Genomic DNA, 18,199 nt, shown 5'->3' with positions numbered 1-18,199 from the left:
GAAGGGCATGGCAACCCACTCCAATATTCTTGCCTTGGAAATCCCATGGTCAGGGGAGTCTGGTGAGCTACAGTCCATGGGGTTGCAAAAGATTCAGACAAGACTTAGTGACTAAAGAACAACAATCTTGAGACCATGAGTTAGGCAATGATTTCTGAGATATAACACCAAAAGAACAAATGACTCCCCCCCAAGAAAAGATAAGCTGGATTTCACCAAAATTTAAAACTTCTATGCTGCTAATCAAATTGCCAACATCTGCTGGATCATCGAAAAAGCAAGAGAGTTTCAGAAAAACATCTATTTCTGCTTTATTGACTATGCCAAAGCCTTTGACTGTGTGGATCACAATAAACTGTGGAAAATTCTGAAAGAGATGGGAATACCAGACCACCTGACCTGCCTCTTGAGAAACCTGTATGCAGGTCAGAAAGCAACAGTTAGAACTGGAGATGGAACAACAGACTGGATCCAAATAGGAAAAGGAGTACGTCAAGGCTGTATATTGTCACTCTGCTTATTTAACTTATATGCAGAGTACATCATGAGAAACGCTGGGCTGAAGGAAGCACAAGTTGGAATCAAGATTGCAGGGAGAAATATCAATAACCTCAGATATGCAGATGACACCACCCTTATGGCAGAAAGTGAAGAAGAACTAAAGAACCTCTTGATGAAAGTGAAAGAGGAGAGTGAAAAAGTTGGCTTATAGCTCAACATTCAGAAAAGTAAGATCATGGCATCTGGTCCCATCACTTCACGGCAAACAGATGGGGAAACAGTGGAAACAGTGTCAGACTTTATTTTTTTGGGCTCCAAAATCACTGCAGATGGTGATTGCAGCCATGAAATTAAAAGTTGCTTACTCCTTGGAAGGAAAGTTATGACCAACCTAGATAGCATATTAAAAAAGCAGAGACATTACTTTGTCAACAAAGGTCCATCTAGTCAAGGCTATGGTTTTTCCAGTGGTCATGTATGGATGTGAGAGTTGGACTATAAAGAAAGCTGAGCGCCAAAGAATTGACGCTTTTGAACTGTGGTGTTGGAGAAGACTCTTGAGAGTCCCTTGGACTGCAAGGAGATCCAACCAGTCCATCCTAAAGGAAATCAGTCCTGGGTGTTCATTGGAAGGACTGATGTTGAAGCTGAAACTCCAATACTTTGGCCATCTGATGCAAATGACTGACTCATTGGAAAAGACCCTGATGCTGGGAAAGATTGAGGGCAGGAGAAGGGGACGACAGAGGATGAGATGGTTGGATGGCATCACCGATTCAATGGACATGGGTTTAGACATTGGGGTAGACTCCGGGAGTTGGTGATAGACAGGGAGGCCTGGCATGCTGAGATTCATGGGGTCGCAAAGAGTCAGACACGACTGAGCGATGAACTGAACTGAACTGATGCTGCTAATGATACATCAAGAAAGTAAAAAGACAACCCACAGAATGGGAGAAAATTTTTGGAACCCATGTATCTGATAAGAGAATGTATCCAAAATGCATAAACAACTCTTACAACTCAATAATAAAAGATAGCCCAATTTTAAAATGGGCAAAGAATCTGAATAGATATTTTTTCCAATGAAGATGTACAAATAGCCAAGATAGGGGAGCGGAGAGAAAGAGAATTTTTCTTCTACCCTTCTAAGTTCTCAGCTGGGGCCCCTATAACAAAAGATGGATTAACAAGAAAAAAGCTTCCAAATTTATTTAATACAAGTTTTATGTGACATAGGAGCGTTCATAGGGAAATGAAGACCTGAAGAAGTGGTTAAACATGAATGTGTTTATGCTGTTTGATGAAGAGCCGAGAGTTGTGGGAAAATGTAATAAGATAAAAACGGATATGAGCTAAGAATAATAAACTGAGGTAGTGCATGTCCCAAACTCTGTCACCAATAAGCACTCATAGATATGTACCCAAGAGAAATGAAAACACAGATGTACACAAAAAGTTGTACATGAATGTTCATTGCAGCATTATTCATAGTAGTCAAAAAGTAGAAACAACCCCAATGTCCATCAACTGATGAATGGCTATATAAAATGTGATATATCTATTAAAATGGAATATTATTTGGCAGTAAAAAGAAATGAAGTACAGATGTATCCTACACCATGGATAGACATTGAAAATATTATAGTAAGTGAAAGAAATCAGGCATAAAATGCCATATGTGGTATGAGTCCATTTAAATGAAATGTATGAGTAGAGACACAAAGTAGGTTAGTGATTGCCTAGGGCTGGGAGGTTTGGGGGGAAATGGGGAGTGACTGCTAATTAATTCAGGTTTCTTTTAGGGAGAATGAAAATGTTTTAAAATCAGATTGTGGCAATAGTTGTACAAACCTATAAATATACTAAAACCTAGTCATTTTTATGCTTCAAATGGGTGAATTGTACAGTGTGTGAATTATATCTTAATAAAGATATATATATATTTAAAATAAAAGCAACACTATATGTATTTGCTCCCTTGAATGTAGTTTACTAAGATAAATGTGGAATGTTAGTGGGTCAGCTTGTATCTGCTTTTCAAAAGCATTCATTGTGAATCCCCTGATTGATGAGTTGCAGCTGCACTCGGAGGGATGTGATTTGGCACTTAATCTCAGAGACAAGGCACCCAGCATACTGTACACATAGGTGTTAAACTGAAGGGGTGGCTGCCTGGAGTTGTACTCGGCACTGGGTTCAATCCAATGGTTGCAACTGAGCATGCTCCATGTGGTGGAGGGACCCAGAAACTATGCCTGATACCCTGGAGGCAGCTGCTTTTTGGCCATGTACATTGCTTATTTCATGTCGTTTAAAGCTGTGTAAACTCGTGTGGAAAGGAGCATTACCACAATGTGTAGTGTAGTGCAATCTTCTAGTTAGCTGTATTAGCTAGTGATTCTCTTTGGGTGACAAAATTCTGGGTAATCTTTATTTTCTTGATACTTATCTATATTTTCTGATTTTTTAATCTGCAAGATTTTATTTATTTTTTAATAAAATAATCTGAAAAACAGAAGTCTTTGCATTCGTGCACTAAATCCTATTTGGTCATGGTGAATGATTCTGTTAATGTACTATTGAATTGTTTGCTATTATTTTATTTATAGTTTTTCAGCTAGTGCTTTGGTCTTCTGTTTGGGTTTTTCTTCCCCCAAACTATAAACATATCTCATTTTATTGAACTTCACTTTATTGTGCTTCACAGGTGTCGCCTTTTTTTTTTACAAGTGGAAGGTTTTGGGCAACCTTGCCTTGAGTAAATCTATTGACATCATTTTTCCAACAAGATTTGCTCACTTTGTGTGTCACATTTTGGTAATTCTGACAATATTTTAAAACTTCTTGTTATTATTATTATATTTGTTATGGTGATCTGTGATTAGTGGTTTTTGATGTTACTATTACAAAAAGTTTATGAGTCAGTGAAGGCTTAGATGATGGTTAGCATTTTTTATCAATAACTTTTTTTTTATTGCACCATGCAGCTTGGGGGACCTTAATTCCCCGACCAGGGATTGAACCCGACCTCTGGCAATGGAAGCACCGAGTCCTAACCACTGGACTGCCAGGGAATTCCCAATAACGAATTTTAAAATTAAGGTATGTACTTTTTAAAAAAGACTTCATGCCATTGCACACTTAATAGACTACAGTATAGTGTAAACATAACTTTTATATGCACTAGGAAACCAAAAAGTCTCATGACTCTCTTCACTGTGATATTCCCTTTATTGTGGTTTGGAACTGAACCCGCAATATCTCCGAGATATGCCTATAAACTTTTCAAGATTTGATTTCAGGGTTATACTGTCTGCATAAAATGAATTAGAGAGTTTGCATGCTTTTGGAACTTGTTGGTTGAGTAGTATAGGGATAATCTGTTATAGATTGCTGATGTATTATAAAGGGATCTAACTCGCAAACAGCCAGATGGAAGAGACGCAGAGGGCAAAGTATGGGAGGGGCACAGAGCTTCCATGCCCTCTCCAGGTGCCACTGTCTCAGCACTTCCACCCAGAAGCTCTCTGATTTCTTGTTTTTGTTGGGAATTACATATTAATGTTGTCTTAAGAAAAAAATAAACCTTTACAAAGACTTTAGCTTTTTCATTTTTTCCATACCAGGAGTGTCAGTGGTAAGGCTGGACTCGGGGCAGAAGATTTAGTAGTTGCCCAGGTGCCGCCATTCTGTGTGCAGTCAGTGGAGAGTGAGCTTGGTTTAGGGCTGCTGAATTATGGCACCAACTGCAGCAGGAAAAGCTTCAACCTTCCACTCCTGATCTCTGTTTTTATTGCACAAGCACATTTAACAGCCTGCCATAGCAAGTGGAGAGCTGGAGAATGAATTTTGAGGATCAGACACCAAGCAAGCTGAGTTTAGGTGCCAGCTGTGTAGGGGAGTGTTAGGAAGTGCCACGTGCCTGGCATGCAGAAACAGGAATCCCCTTGATCCAGTGGAAAGCTGGGTCTCAGTTTAGCCTCCCTACCCCTGAGACCACACTGGGGGAGCCATGGTTCCAGCTTCTTTGTTGCCAGCTACCACTGAGAGAGTTCCTGGGATCATTCATTGAATAATCCTGGCTGTCTCTCCTCATGTTTAAGCAGTTGTATAGTACTATGCTTTGTTTAAACAAGGAGTGTCTATCTCACAAGCTGAGGCTCAGACATTCTCAAATGTAGTAGATTTTCCTTAGTCAGTTCAGTCACTCAGTCGTGTCCGACTCTTTGCGACCCCATGAACCGCAGCACGCCAGGCCTCCCTGGCCATCACCAACTCCCAGAGTCCACACAAACTCATGTCCATCAAGTTGGTGATGCCATCCAGCCATCTCATCCTCTGTCATCCCCTTCTCCTCCTGCCCCCAATCCTTCCCAGCATCAGGGTCTTTTCCAATGAGTCAACTCTTCACATGAGGTGGCCAGAGTATTGGAGTTTCAGCTTCAACATCAGTCCTTCCAATGAACACCCAGGACTGATCTCCTTTAGGATGGACTGGTTGGATCTCCTCGCAGTCCAAGGGACTCTCAAGGGTCTTCTCCAACACCACAGTTCAAAAGCATCAATTCTTCGGCGCTCAGCTTTCTTTATAGTCCAACTCTCACATCCATACATGACCACTGGACTTGATGGACCTTTGTTGACAAAGTAATGTCTCTGCTTTTTAATATGCTATCTAGGTTGGTCACAACTTTCCTTCTAAGGAGTAACCATCTTTTAATTTCATGGCTGCAATCACCATCTGCAGTGATTTTGGAGGCCCAAAAAATAAAGTCTGACACTGTTTCCACTGTTTTCCCGTCTATTTCCCATGAAGTGATGGGACCAGATGCCATGATCTTACGTTTTCTGAATGTTGAGCTTTAAGCCAACTTTTTCACTCTCGTCTTTGACATTCATCAAGAGGCTTTTTAGTTCCTCTTCACTTTCTGCCATAAGGGTGGTGTCATCTGCATATCTGAGGTTATTGATATTTCTCTTGGCAATCTTGATTCCAACTTGTGCTTCTTCCAGACCGGCGTTTCTCATGATATATTCTGCATATAAGTTAAATAAGCAGGGTGACAATATACAGACTAGACATACTCCTTTTCCTATTTGGAACCAGTCTGTTGTTCCATCTCCAGTTCTAACTGTTGCTTCCTGACCTGCATACAGGTTTCTCAAGAGGCAGGTCAGGTGGTCTGGTATTCCCATCTCTTTCAGAATTTTCCACAGTTTGTTGTGATCCATACAGTCAAAGGCTTTGGCATAGTCAATAAAGCAGAAATAGATGTTTTTCTGGAACTCTCTTGCTTTTTCAATGATCCAGCGGATGTTGGCGATTTGATCTCTGGTTCCTCTACCTTTTCTAAAACCAGCTTGAACATCTGGAAGTTGACGGTTCACGTATTGCTGAAGCCTGGCTTGGAGAATTTTGAGCATTACTTTACTAGTGTGTGAGATGAGTGCAATTGTGTGGTAGTTTGAGCATTCTTTGGCATTGCCTTTCTTTGGGATTGGAATGAAAACTGACCTTTTCCAGTCCTGTGGCCACTACTGAGTTTTCCAAATTTGCTGGCATATATCTTCAGTATCTTCGGATTTCAGGTTGAATATGGCAGATTAAATATATCCATTTATCTCTACTCTGTCCACAAAACCCCACTACATGGCAGTAAAGGAATGAAAAGAAAAGATATGTTCTTATTGACAAAACAGGAGATCAGGTAACAGCAGTCAAGTAGGGACAAGGACATTTTAATGCGTTAGAATCCTGGAAAGGCTCAGGAATTCTAAGCTATCTCTGAAGGTTGAGGAAAAATTGATAGCAGAGTGGGCATCTAGCCTGTCTGCTACAGTTTAAAACAAAACGAAGAAAGAGCAGTATAAGCATATTATGAGTTATAGAAGCAAACAGATGAAACTGCTAAAGATTTAAAATGGTTGTTTCTGGGAAGTAGTAACTGGGATGGGAAAAAGCATTTCTGGGTTTTGCTCTTCTGAGAGCCTTGTGTCATTTGGCCTTTAAAATTAAATTCTGAAAGCAATTATCCTTCAATTAAACTATAAATTTTAAAAATAAATTTGTTTTTTTAAAACAAAAAAATGAAAATATTAAGTATATACAAAACTTAGATTTTTTAAAAAGTTGCTTTTGATACTCATTTGGGAGTAAATGTATGCAAATACTGCAGATAAGAATATAAAATTGTAAAATCTTTCCAGGTGACAGGTGGGCAATATGGATCAAAAATTTCCATGTGTGGAACATTAGGTCCAACATCTTTACTCTTGGAATTTGTCTTGAGGAAGTAATTGAACAACCACTGCTTTGAGTATAAAATAGAAAAATTGGAATCTATCTACACGCCCTACACTAGAATTTTTATTTGAACAAGTGATGAGTCCTCCATACAGTTAAATTATATGCAAATACTTTATTTTTTTCTTTTTTTATTATTATTTTTTATTTGTTTTGCCATACATTGACATGAATCCACCATGGGTGTACATGTATTCCCCTTCCAGAACCCCCCTCCCACCTCCCTCCCCATCCCCTCCCTCCGGGTCATCCCGGTGCCCCAGCCCCGAGCGCCCTGTACCATGCATTGAACCTGGACTGGCAATTTGTTTCACATATGATAATTTACATGCTTCCATGCCATTTTCCCATATCATCCCGCCCTCTCCCTCTCCCATAGAGTCCATAATACTGTTATGTTTATCTGTGTCTCTTTTGATGTCTCGCATACAGGGTTATCTTTACCGATTGACTAAATACCATATATATGTGTTAATATACTGTATTGGTGTTTTTCTTTGTGGCTTACTTCACTCTGTATAATAGGCTCCAGTTTCATCCACCTCATTAAAACTGATTCGAATGTATTCTTTTTAATGGCTGAGTAATATTCCATTGTGTATATGTACCACAGCTTCCTTATCCATTCGTCTGCTGATGGGCATCTAGGTTGCTTCCATGTCCTGGCTATTATAAACAGGGCTACGATGAACATTGGGGTACCCGTGTCTCTTTCAATTCTGGTTTCCTCAAATACTTTAAATGATGGATTGCACACGTCCCAGGCAGTCAAAAGTTCTAAAAGCCTGAAAACAACAAGAGTTGCTGGGCATGTGGAACAGTGAAATGTTGCTATAGTTCTATTGAGTGTGCACTGGTACACTGTCTTTGGAGAAAAAGCAAAAATTGGCAAAACATTTGAAAAGATAAATATACACTTTAATCAGCAATTCTCATAGGGAGTCTAAAATGACTCCCATGAATGATACAGTGCATGGAATTCTCCAGGTGAGAATTCTGGATTGGGTATCTGTTCCCTTCTCCAGGGGACCTTCGCAACCCAGGAATCGAACCCAGGTCTCCTGCATGGAATGTGGATTCTTTACCAGCTGAGCTACCAGGGAAGCCTGAGACCTTCAATGGATTTTTACAAAAATTACATCCTGGTGTGGGAGTGGGGAGAACGGAGCCAACACACCTACCTACATAGGTTTACGACCTACCTCTGTAAGTTTATGAACAAAGAAAACAAACTATATGAATAATGCATCTATGAAAGCTGACTACCACTAAATCCAGTAGTAACAACTGTGGATTTGAAAAAAAAAAAAAAAGGTGGCTCACATGGTAAACAATTCGCCTGCAATGCAGGAGACCCGGGTTCGATCTCTGGGTCGGGAAGAGTCTCTGGAGAAGGGAATGGAAACTCACTCCAGCATTCTGGCCTGGAGAATTCCACGGACAGAGGAGCCTGTCGGGATACAGTCCACAGGGTGGCTAACAGTCCCACAGGACTGAGTGACTGACACTACAGAAAACAAAGCACAGCCCCCAAAACAATTACACAGGTGACAGAAACATGGGATCACCCCAAAAGAGTTCTCCTTTTCCCAGGTGGCTCTCTCTGAAAGTCGCTCAGTCGTGTCCGACCAGAGTCTGTCTGGCTCCTCTGTCCATGGGATTCCCCAGGCAAGAATACTTCAGTGGGCAACCATTCCCTTCCCCAGGAACTGAGCCTGGGTCTACCACATTGAAAGCAGGCTCTCTAAGTCTTCAGGGTAACTCTAATCAGCAGAAGAAAAAAAAAAAATCTGTCTGCCAATATCCGAGGCCTGGGTTCCGTCCATGGGGAGCGAAAAATCTGTCTGGTTTATTTGCTCAGACGTGTCTGATCGGCCATCTTGTCTTCACTTGAAAAACCCCATTGTGGTTTTATGGATATTGGGTTTCCCTTGTGTCTTAGCTGGAAAACAATTCGCCTACAATGCCGGAGACCTGGGTTCCTCGCCTGGGTTGGGAAGATCCCAGCAAAAGGGGAAGGCTAACCACTGCAGTATTCTGGCCTGGAAAATTCCATGGACTGCATAGTACATGGGGTCACAAAAAGTCGGACGCGACTAAGTGACATTCACTTTCAACTCACCAAAGACCAAACCCACAATCTGAAATGGTAAACACAGAAAGCTTCAAGAATTTAAAAAAATCACCCGAAATCACTTATTTTCCAAGTTCTACTTTCCTACACAAGAATATTGGTCTTCTTTAATTTCACAAGACCTCCAAATATTGTTGGGTAATGTAAAATTTATTTCTTTCTTAGTTCTACTTGATTTATTCTGTACAACAATACCAGAGACTAAGCTCAACCAGAACCAAGAAATAAAGCACTGATATGGCACTGTGCCTTGGCACGTAATGATGAGGGGAAGCTCACTCCTAATACACTGAGGATGAGTAGCAAAAAAATAAAGGATAAGTCCCGTTGAAGAGGTTGTAGCACATCTCTTCACGTTAGTGGACAAAGGCTCATTCTTCGAAATATTATGTTTAAAGGAAATCTACGATGAATTCAAATAATAAATGGAATATATTGTATGCAGTGCATTCTGGTTATGCAAATGAATGCTGAGTCCCCTCCTCCGAGATTCACGCCTTTCCCGCCCTAGCTCCCGTGAAGCCCGCTTCCAGTCCCTTGATCCCAGGCCCCTGACTCCATGTTTTCTCCTCCTGGACACTCTGGGTCTGATTTCTTTTGAATAAGGCTTTTCTTGTTGGCTTAAGATAATGATATATGGGCGCTGCATTTGACACAGAGAAGGTTCACTATAATGTCGAATGAAATAGAGTGCCGAACCCACTCAGTCATGCCCAGATTATTTGCGACCCCGTGGACTGTAGCCCTCCAGGCACCTCTGTCCATGTAATTGTCCTGGCAAGCATACTTCAGTGGGTAGCCATTCCGTTCTCCAGGAGATCCTTCCCCAGGAGCGAATCTGGGTCTCCCGCTTTGTAAACGGACTCTTTACTGTCTAGGTCATCAGGGTGACTCTAATCACTGTTTGAAAAAAGAAAAGTGATTGTCAAAATAGGAGGGCCCGGTTCCGTCCCTGGGTCGTGAAAATTGTCCAGTTCATTTGCTCAGTTCTGTCCGACTGGCTTTCCTATCACTGACTCCCGGGTCATGCTCAAACTCACGTCCACCGAGTCAGTGATGGTATCTAATCGTTTTACCCAATGTCGTCCCTTTCTCCTCCTGTCTTCGATCTTTCCCGGCACCAGAAACATCTGAACACCCATTCACGATTATGAGAACCTTACTGACCAAAGACCAATCAATCTTACTGACCAATCAACCTGACCCGCCACCTGAGAAATCTGTATGCAGGTCAAAAAGCAACGGTTAGAACGGTACATGGAACTATACCAGCCCCCGCCGCCCCCGGTCCCCCCCCCCCCCCCCGCAAAGCGTTATGGAGAACAGGCTTAATTCTTAGAGGGGCTGGTTAGTCTTGCTGAGTTTTAGCTTTAGCCTGTAAAAAGTACAGTCATTGCTCATCATGGTTATCTGGAGAAGGCAATGGCATCCCACTCTAGTACTCTTGCCTGGAAAATCCCATGGATGGAGGAGCCTGGAGGGCCACAGCCCGTGGGGTCGCAAATACTCTGGACACGACTGAGTAGGTTCGGCACTTTATTTCATTCGACATTATAGTGAACCTTCTCTGTGTCAAAGTAGATAGAGCCCATATATCATTATCTTAACCCGTCAACAAAATTCTTATTCAAAAGAAATCAGAGTGTCGAGGAGGAGAAAACATGGACTCGGGCCTGTGACCAAGCGACAGGAAGCGGGCTTCATGCGAGCTGGGGCGGGGAAACGCGCGAATCTCGGGGGCGGGGACTCAGCGTCATTTGCATAACCAGAATGCACTGCGTGCAGTATAGTTTCAGTTGACTATCAATTGACTGTAGATTTCTTTTACACATAGTATTTCGAAGAACGAGCCTTCAGGCACTTCCATAAAAAGATCTGCTACAAACTCTTGACCGGGATTTCCGCTTGACATGCCTCACCCTCACAGCAGTAGGTGTGCGTGTTACCCACCGCGTGTGCTCTGCGACCGTTTGCTATGGACGGGCTTGTTGTTATTCGGGCGTCTAACCGAGTATTTGCTGTTTCACTAAAACTCGGTTATTTCGGCCTGGAAAAGAATTAATACCACGCTTTACATAATTTTTGGAGGTCTTGTGGTGAAATAGGCAAGACCAATATTGTTGTGTGTAAAAACAGACTTTAAAAGGTGGTAGTTTTGCTGTTGTTGCGAAGTCACTTTAGTCGTGTCACGGGGTGTACGATTCCATAGGCGGTAGCTTACCAGGTTTTGTCATTCGTAGGATTTTGCAAGCAAGAACATTGGGAATGAGTGGCCGGTTCTTTCTCCAGTGCGTGAAAGTGGAGTCGCTACGTTGTTTCCGATTATAAGCGGATCGCATGAACTGCGGCTTACCAAACTCCTCTGTCCATGCGGTTTTCCATGCAAGAATACTGGAGTGGGGTTTTGAGACAGGGGTTTTTATACGGTTTCTATGTTTAACAGCTTTCTGTGTGTTTATCTCGGGAAATCATGAGGTTAGGCTTTGGACTGCTTGCTGGACGCTGTCAGTCTCGTGCGACTATTTTGTGACCCCATGGACTGCAGCACTTCAGGTTTCCCTGTCATCCATTCTCAGAGCTTTCTCATACTTATGCCCTTCGAATCAATGGTGCTATGTCTAAGCATCTCATTTTCTGTCGTTTTCTTCATCCTCCCACCTTGAGTCCTTTCCAGCATCAGGGTCTATTTAGTAAGTCAGTTCTTTGCATCAGGTGGCCAAAGTATTGAACTTTCAGTGTCAACATCAGTTCTTTCAATGAATATTCAGGACTGACCTCCTTTAGGATGGACTGCTTGGATCTCCTTGCTGCCCAAGGCACTCTCAAGAGTCTTCTCCAAGACCCCAGTCCAAAAGCGTCAGTGCTTCGGTCTCCAGGTTTCTTTACAGTCCAACTCTCACATCCGTACATGACTACTGGAAAAACCATACCTTGAATGGACGGACCTTTTTCGGTAAAGTAATATCTCTGCTTTTTAATATGCTGTCTTGGTTGGTCATAGCTTTTTTTCCAAGTAGCAAGCGTCTTATCATTTCATGGCTGAAGTCACCATCCTCTGTGATTTTGGAGTACAAGAATGTAAACTCTGTCATTGTTTCCATTGTTTCCCCATCTATTTGCCATGAAGTGATGAGACCAGATGCCATGATCTTCATGTTCTGAATTTTGAATTTTAAGCCAACTTTTTCGCTCTCGTCTTTGACATTCAACAAGAGGCTCTTTAGTTGTTTTTTGCTTTCTGCCATAAGGGTGGTGTCATCTGCATTTCGGAGGTTATTGATGTTTCTCCTGGAAATCTTGATTCTAGCTTGTGCATCATCCAGCCTGGCATTTTGCATGATGTATGTTGCATGTAAGTTAAATAAGCAGGGTGACAACATACAGCCTTGACGTTCTCCTTTCCCGATTTGGAACCAGTCTCTCATTCCATGTCCAGTTGTAACTGTTGCTTCTTGACCTGCATATAGATTTCTCAAGAGGCAGGTCAGATGGTCTGGTATTCCCATCTTTTGAAGAGTTTTCCACAGTGTGTTGTGAGCCACGCAGTCAAAGGCTTTGGCGTAGTCAATAAAGCAGAACTCTCTTGCTTCTTTTTGGAACTTGCTTTTTTTTTCTGGAACGCTCTTGCTTTTTCAGCGATCCAACGGATGTTGGCAATCTGGTCTCTGGTTCCTCTGCCTTTTCTAAATCCAGCTTGAACATCTGGAAGTTCACCATTCACATAGTGTTGAAGCCTACCTTGGAGAATTTTGAGCATTAGTTTGCTAGCCTGTGAGATGAGTGCAGTTGTGTGGTAGCTTGAGCATTCTTTGGCATTGCCTTTCTTTGAAATTAGAATGAAAACTGACGTTTTCTTGTCTTCTGGCCAGTGCCGAGTTTTCCTAATTTGCTGGCATATTGAGTGTATGTCTTTCATACCATCATCTGTTATGATTTGAAATAGCTCAACTGGAATTCCATTCCCTTCACTAGCTTTGTTTGTAGTGATGCTTCCAAAGGCCCACTCGCATTCCAGGAAGTTTGGCTCTAGGTGAGTGATTACACCATCATGGCTATCTGTGTCTTGAAGATCTTTTTTGTATAGTTCTTCTGTGTATTCTTGCCACCTCTCCTTAATATCTTCTGCTTCTGTTAGGTCCGTACCATTTCTGTCCTTTATTGTGCCCATCTTTGCATGAAATATTCCCTTGGTATCTCTAATTTGCTTGAAGAGATCTCTAGTCTTTCCCATTCTGTTGATTTCCTCTATTTATTTGCATTGATCAATAAGGAAGACTTTCTTTTCTCTCCTTGCTATTCTGTGGAACTCTGCATTCAAATGGGTGTATCTTTCCTTTTCTCCTTTACCTTTAGTTTCTCTTCTTCTCTTAGCTATTTGTAAGGACTTCTCAGACAACCATTTTGCCTTTTTGCATTTGTTTTTCTTGGAGATGGTCTTGATCACTGCTTCCTGTACAATGTCACGAACCTCCATCCACAGTTCTCTAGGCACTCTATCACATCTAATGCCTTGAATCTATTTGTCACTTCCACTGTATAATCATAAGGGATTTGATTTAGGTCATAATGGTCTAGTGGTTTTTCCTACTCTATTCAATTTAAGTCTAAATTTTGGAATGAGGAGTTCCTGATCTGAGCCACAGTCAGCTCCCAATTTTGTTTTTCTGACTGTATAGAGCTTCTCCATCTTTGGCTGCAAAGAATATAATCAACCTGATTTTGGTATTGATCATCTGTTGATGTCCATGTGTAGAGTCTTCTCTTGTGTTGTTGGAAAAGGGTGTTTGCTATGACCAGTGCGTTCTCTTGGCATAACTCTGTTAGCCTTTGATGTGCATCACTTTGTATTCCAGGGCCAAATTTGCCTGTTACTCCAGAAATCTCTAGACCTCCTACTTTTGCAATCCAGTCCCGTATAATGCAAAGGACATCCTTTTTGAGTGTTTGTTCTAGAAGGTCTTGTAGGTCTTCATAGAAACATTCAACTTCCACTTCTTGAGCATTACTGGTTGGGGCATTATCTTGGATTACTGTGGTATTTAATGGTTTGTCTTGGAAATGGACATAGATCTTCATTCTTTCTGAAGTTATTTCTCCACTCTTCTCCAGTAGCATATTGGGCACCTACTGACCTGGGGAGTTCATCTTTCAGTGTCCTATCTTTTTGCCTTTTCATACTGTTCATGGGGTTCTCAAGGCAAGAACATTGAAGTGGTTTGCCATTCCCTTCTCCACTGGACCACGTTTTGTCAGAACCCTCCACCATGACCCGTCCATCTTGGCAGGTCCTACTCGGCATGGCTCATAGTTTCATTGAGTTAGACAAGGCTGTGGTCCATGTGATCAGTTTGGTTATTTTTTCTGAGACTGTGGTTTTCATTCTGTCTGCCCTCTGATGAATAAGGATAGGAGGCTTATAAAAGCTTCCTGATGGGAGAGACTGACTGTGGGGAAACTGGGTCTTGTTCTGATGGGCGAGACCATGGTCAGTAAACATTTAATCCAATTTTCTGTGATGGGCGGGGCTGTGTTCCCTCCCTGTTGTTTGACCTGAGGCCAAACTATGGTAGAGGTAATGAAGATAATGGCCACCTCCTTCAAAAGTTCCCATGGAGGCCCTGCTGCACTCAGTACCCTCGACTCTGCAGCAGACCCCCGCCGATCCACATCTCTGCTGGAAACTCCTGGACACTCATGGGCAAGTCTGGGTCAGTCTCTTGTGGGGTCATCACTCCTTTTTCCTGAGTCCTGGTGTGCACAAGGTTTTGTTTGTGCACTCCAAGAGTCTGTTTCTCCAGTCCTGTGTAAGTTCTGGCAGCTTTGTGGTGGGACTAATAGCAACCTCCTCCAAGAGGGCTTATGCCATACCCAGGTCTACTGAACCCAGAGCCCCTGCCACTGCTGATGCGTACCTCCACAAGAGACACTCAACCACGGTTCTGGCTCAGTATCTGTGGGTTCTCTGGGTTCTGGTGTGCACCAGGTTTATTTGAGCCCTCCAAGTGTCTCTGGCATGTATGGGGTTTGATTCTAAATGCGATTTCCCCCCCTCCTACTGTCTTGCTGGTGCTTCTCCTTTACCCTTGGACATGGGGTAATTTTTTTGGTGTGATCCAACATTCTCCTGTCAGTGGTTGTTCAGAAGTGAGTTGTAATTTTGGAGTTCTCGCAGGAGAAGATGAAGCCACGTTCTTCTACTCTTCCATCTTGTATGTATGTACATGCCATGTAGGGCCACCCAAGATGGATGGGTCATAGCAGAGAGTTCAGAAAACATGTGGTCCACTGGAAAGGCAACGGCAAACCACTTTGTATTCTTGCCTTGAGAACCCCACGAGCAGTATGAAAAGGCAGAAAGATAGGACACTGAAAAATGAACTCCCCAGGTCAGTAGGTACCCAAAATGCTACTGGAGATCAGTGGAGAAATAACTCCAGAAAAAATGAAGGGACAGAGCCAAAGCGAAAACAATACCCAGTTGTGGTTATGACTGGTGATGGAAGTCAAGTTCAATGCTGTAAAAAACCATATTGCATAGGAACCTGGAATCCAGGTCCATGAATCAAGGTAAATTAGAAGTGGTCAAATGGGAGATGGCAAGAGTGAACATCGACATTTTAGGAATCAGTGAACTAAAATGAATTGGAATGGGCGAATTTAATTCAGATGACCATTATATCTACTACTGTGGGCAAGAATCCCTTAGAGGAAATGGAGTAGCCCTCATAGTCAACAAGAGTCTGAAATGCAATACTTGGATGCAATCTCAAAAACGACAGAATGATCTCTGTTCATTTCCAAGACAAGCCATTCAATATCACCGTAATCCACGTCTATGCCCCAACCAGTAATGCTCAAGAAGCTGAAGTTGAATGGTCCTGTGAAGACCTACAAGACCTTCTAGAACTAACACCCCAAAAAGATGTCCTTTTCATTATAGGGGACTGGAATGAAAAAGTAGGAATTCAAGAGATACCTGGAGTAACAGGAAAGTTTGGCCTTGGAGTACAAAATGAAGCAGGCTAACAGTTTTGCCAAGAGAACGTACTGGTCATAGCAAACACCCCCTTCCAACTACACAAGAGAAGAATCTACACATGGACATCACCAGATGATCAATACCCAAAACAGATTGATTATATTCTTTGTAGCCCAAAATGGATAAGCTCTATACAGTCAGCAAAAACAAGACCAGTAGGTGACTGTGGCTCAGATCATGAACTCCTTATGGCAAAATTCAGACATAAATTGAAGAGAGCAGGGAAAATCACTAGACCAGTCAGTTATGACCTAAATCAAATCCCTTACGATTACACAGTGGAAGTGACAAATAGATTCAAGACATTAGATCTGATAGACAGAGTCCCTGAAGAACTATGGATGGAGGAAGGTTCATGAAATTGTACGGGAGGAAGTGATCAAGACCATCCCCAAGAAAAAGAAAAGCAAAAAGGCAAAATCGTTGTCTGAGGAGGCCTTACAAATAGCTAATAGCAATCTTGATTCCAGCTTGTGCTTCCTCCAGCCCAGCGTTTCTCATGATGTACTCTGCATATAAGTTAAATAAGCAGGGTGACAATATACAGACTTGACATACTCCTTTTCCTATTTGGAACCAGTCTGTTGTTCCATCTCCAGTTCTAACTGTTGCTTCCTGACCTGCATACACGTTTCTCAAGAGACAGGTCAGGTGGTCTGGTATTCCCATCTCTTTCAGAATTTTCCACAGTGTATTGTGATCCGCAAAGTCAAAGGCTTTGACATAGTCAATAAAGCAGAAATAGATGTTTTTCTGGTACTCTCTTGCTTTTCCGATAATCCATCGGATGTTGGCAATTTGATCTCTGGTTCCTCTACCTTTTCTAAAACCAGCTTGAACATCTGGATGTTCATGGTTCATATATTGCTGAAGCCTGGCTTGGAGAATTTTGAGCATTACTTTACTAGTGTGTGAGATGAGTGCAATTGTGTGGTAGTTTGAGCATTCTTTGGCATTGCCTTTCTTTGGGATTGGAATGAAACTGACCTTTTCCAGTCCTGGGGCCCCTGCTGAGTTTTTCATATTTGCTGGCATATTGAGTGCAGCACTTTCACAGCGTCGTCTTTCAGCATTTGAAATAGGTCAACTGGAATTCCATCACCTCCACCAGCTTTGTTTGTAGTGATGCTTCCTAAGGCCCACTTGACTTCACATTCTAGGATGTCTGGCTCTAGGTGAGTGATCACACCATCGTAATTGTCTGGGTTGTGAAGAAATTTTTTGTACAATTCTTCTGTGTATTCTTGCCACCTTTTCTTCATATCTTCTGCTTCTGTTAGGTCCATACCGTTTCTGTCCTTTATTGAGCCCATCTTTGCATGAAATGTTCCCTTGGTATCTCTAATTTGCTTGAAAAGATCTCTAGTCTTTCCCATTCTATTGTTTTCCTCTAATTCTTTGCATTGATCGCTGAGGAAGGCTTTCTTATCTCTCCTTGCTATTCTTTGGAACTCTGCATTCAAATGGGTTTATCTTTCCTTTCCTCCTTTGCTTTTCGCTTCCTGTCTTTTCACAGCTATTTGTAAGGCCTCCTCAGACAGCCATTTTGCTTTTTTGTGTTTCTTTTCCATGGGGATGATCTTAATCCCTGTCTCCTGTACAATGTCATGAACCTCTGTCCATAGTTCATCAGGCACTCTGTCTATCAGATCTAGTCCTTTTAAATCTATTTCTCGCTTCCACTGTATAATCATAAGGGATTTGATTTAGGTCATACCTGAATGGTCTAGTGGTTTTCTCTACTTTCTTCAATTTAAGTCTGAATTTGGCAATAAGGAGTTCAGGATCTGAGCCACAGTCTGCTCCCGGTCTTGTTTTTGCTGACTTTATAGAGTTTCTCCATCTTTGGCTGCAAAGAATATAATCAATCTGATTTCGGTGTTGACCATCTGGTGATGTCCATGTGTAGTCTCTAGTGAATTCAAAATGTATATACTGTTTTATGTAACATTTCTTACTAGTGCTCAGATTACTCAAGACTTCTTTAAATTTTTTAAAAAAATATAGTTGATTTACAATGTTGTGTCGTGCTCAGATTGACTCTTTGTGGCCCCATGGACTGTAGTCAGCCAGGCTTCTTTGCCCATGGAGTTTTCCAGGCCAGAATGTCGGAATGGGTTGTTATATTCTCCTCCAAAGTGTCTTCCTGAGCCAATGATCGATCCCGAGTCTCCTGTGTCTCCTGCATTGGCAGGTGAATTCTTTACCACTGACACCA

The 18,199-nt window shown here is 42.0% G+C and overlaps 1 protein-coding gene across 1 annotated transcript in view; it reads left to right on the top strand.

Moving 5' to 3' along the window:
- The window catches only part of LOC145536106 (uncharacterized), a 77,298-nt gene that overhangs the window by 1,360 nt on the left and 57,739 nt on the right, over positions 1 to 18,199 (top strand). The window contains exon 2 of the mRNA XM_081564717.1: positions 3,492 to 3,606. Coding sequence (XP_081420843.1) covers positions 3,541 to 3,606 — 66 coding nt within the window. The 5' untranslated portion in view covers positions 3,492 to 3,540. The remainder of the gene's footprint in view (positions 1 to 3,491; positions 3,607 to 18,199) is intronic.

The sequence above is a fragment of the Giraffa tippelskirchi genome, chromosome X, assembly GCF_054371585.1.
Source record: "Giraffa tippelskirchi isolate mGirTip1 chromosome X, T2T-mGirTip1v1.2.pri, whole genome shotgun sequence".
NCBI lineage: Eukaryota > Metazoa > Chordata > Mammalia > Artiodactyla > Giraffidae > Giraffa > Giraffa tippelskirchi.
Note: the sequence above shows the minus strand (reverse complement) of the source record. Positions and strands in the feature narration are given on the sequence as shown.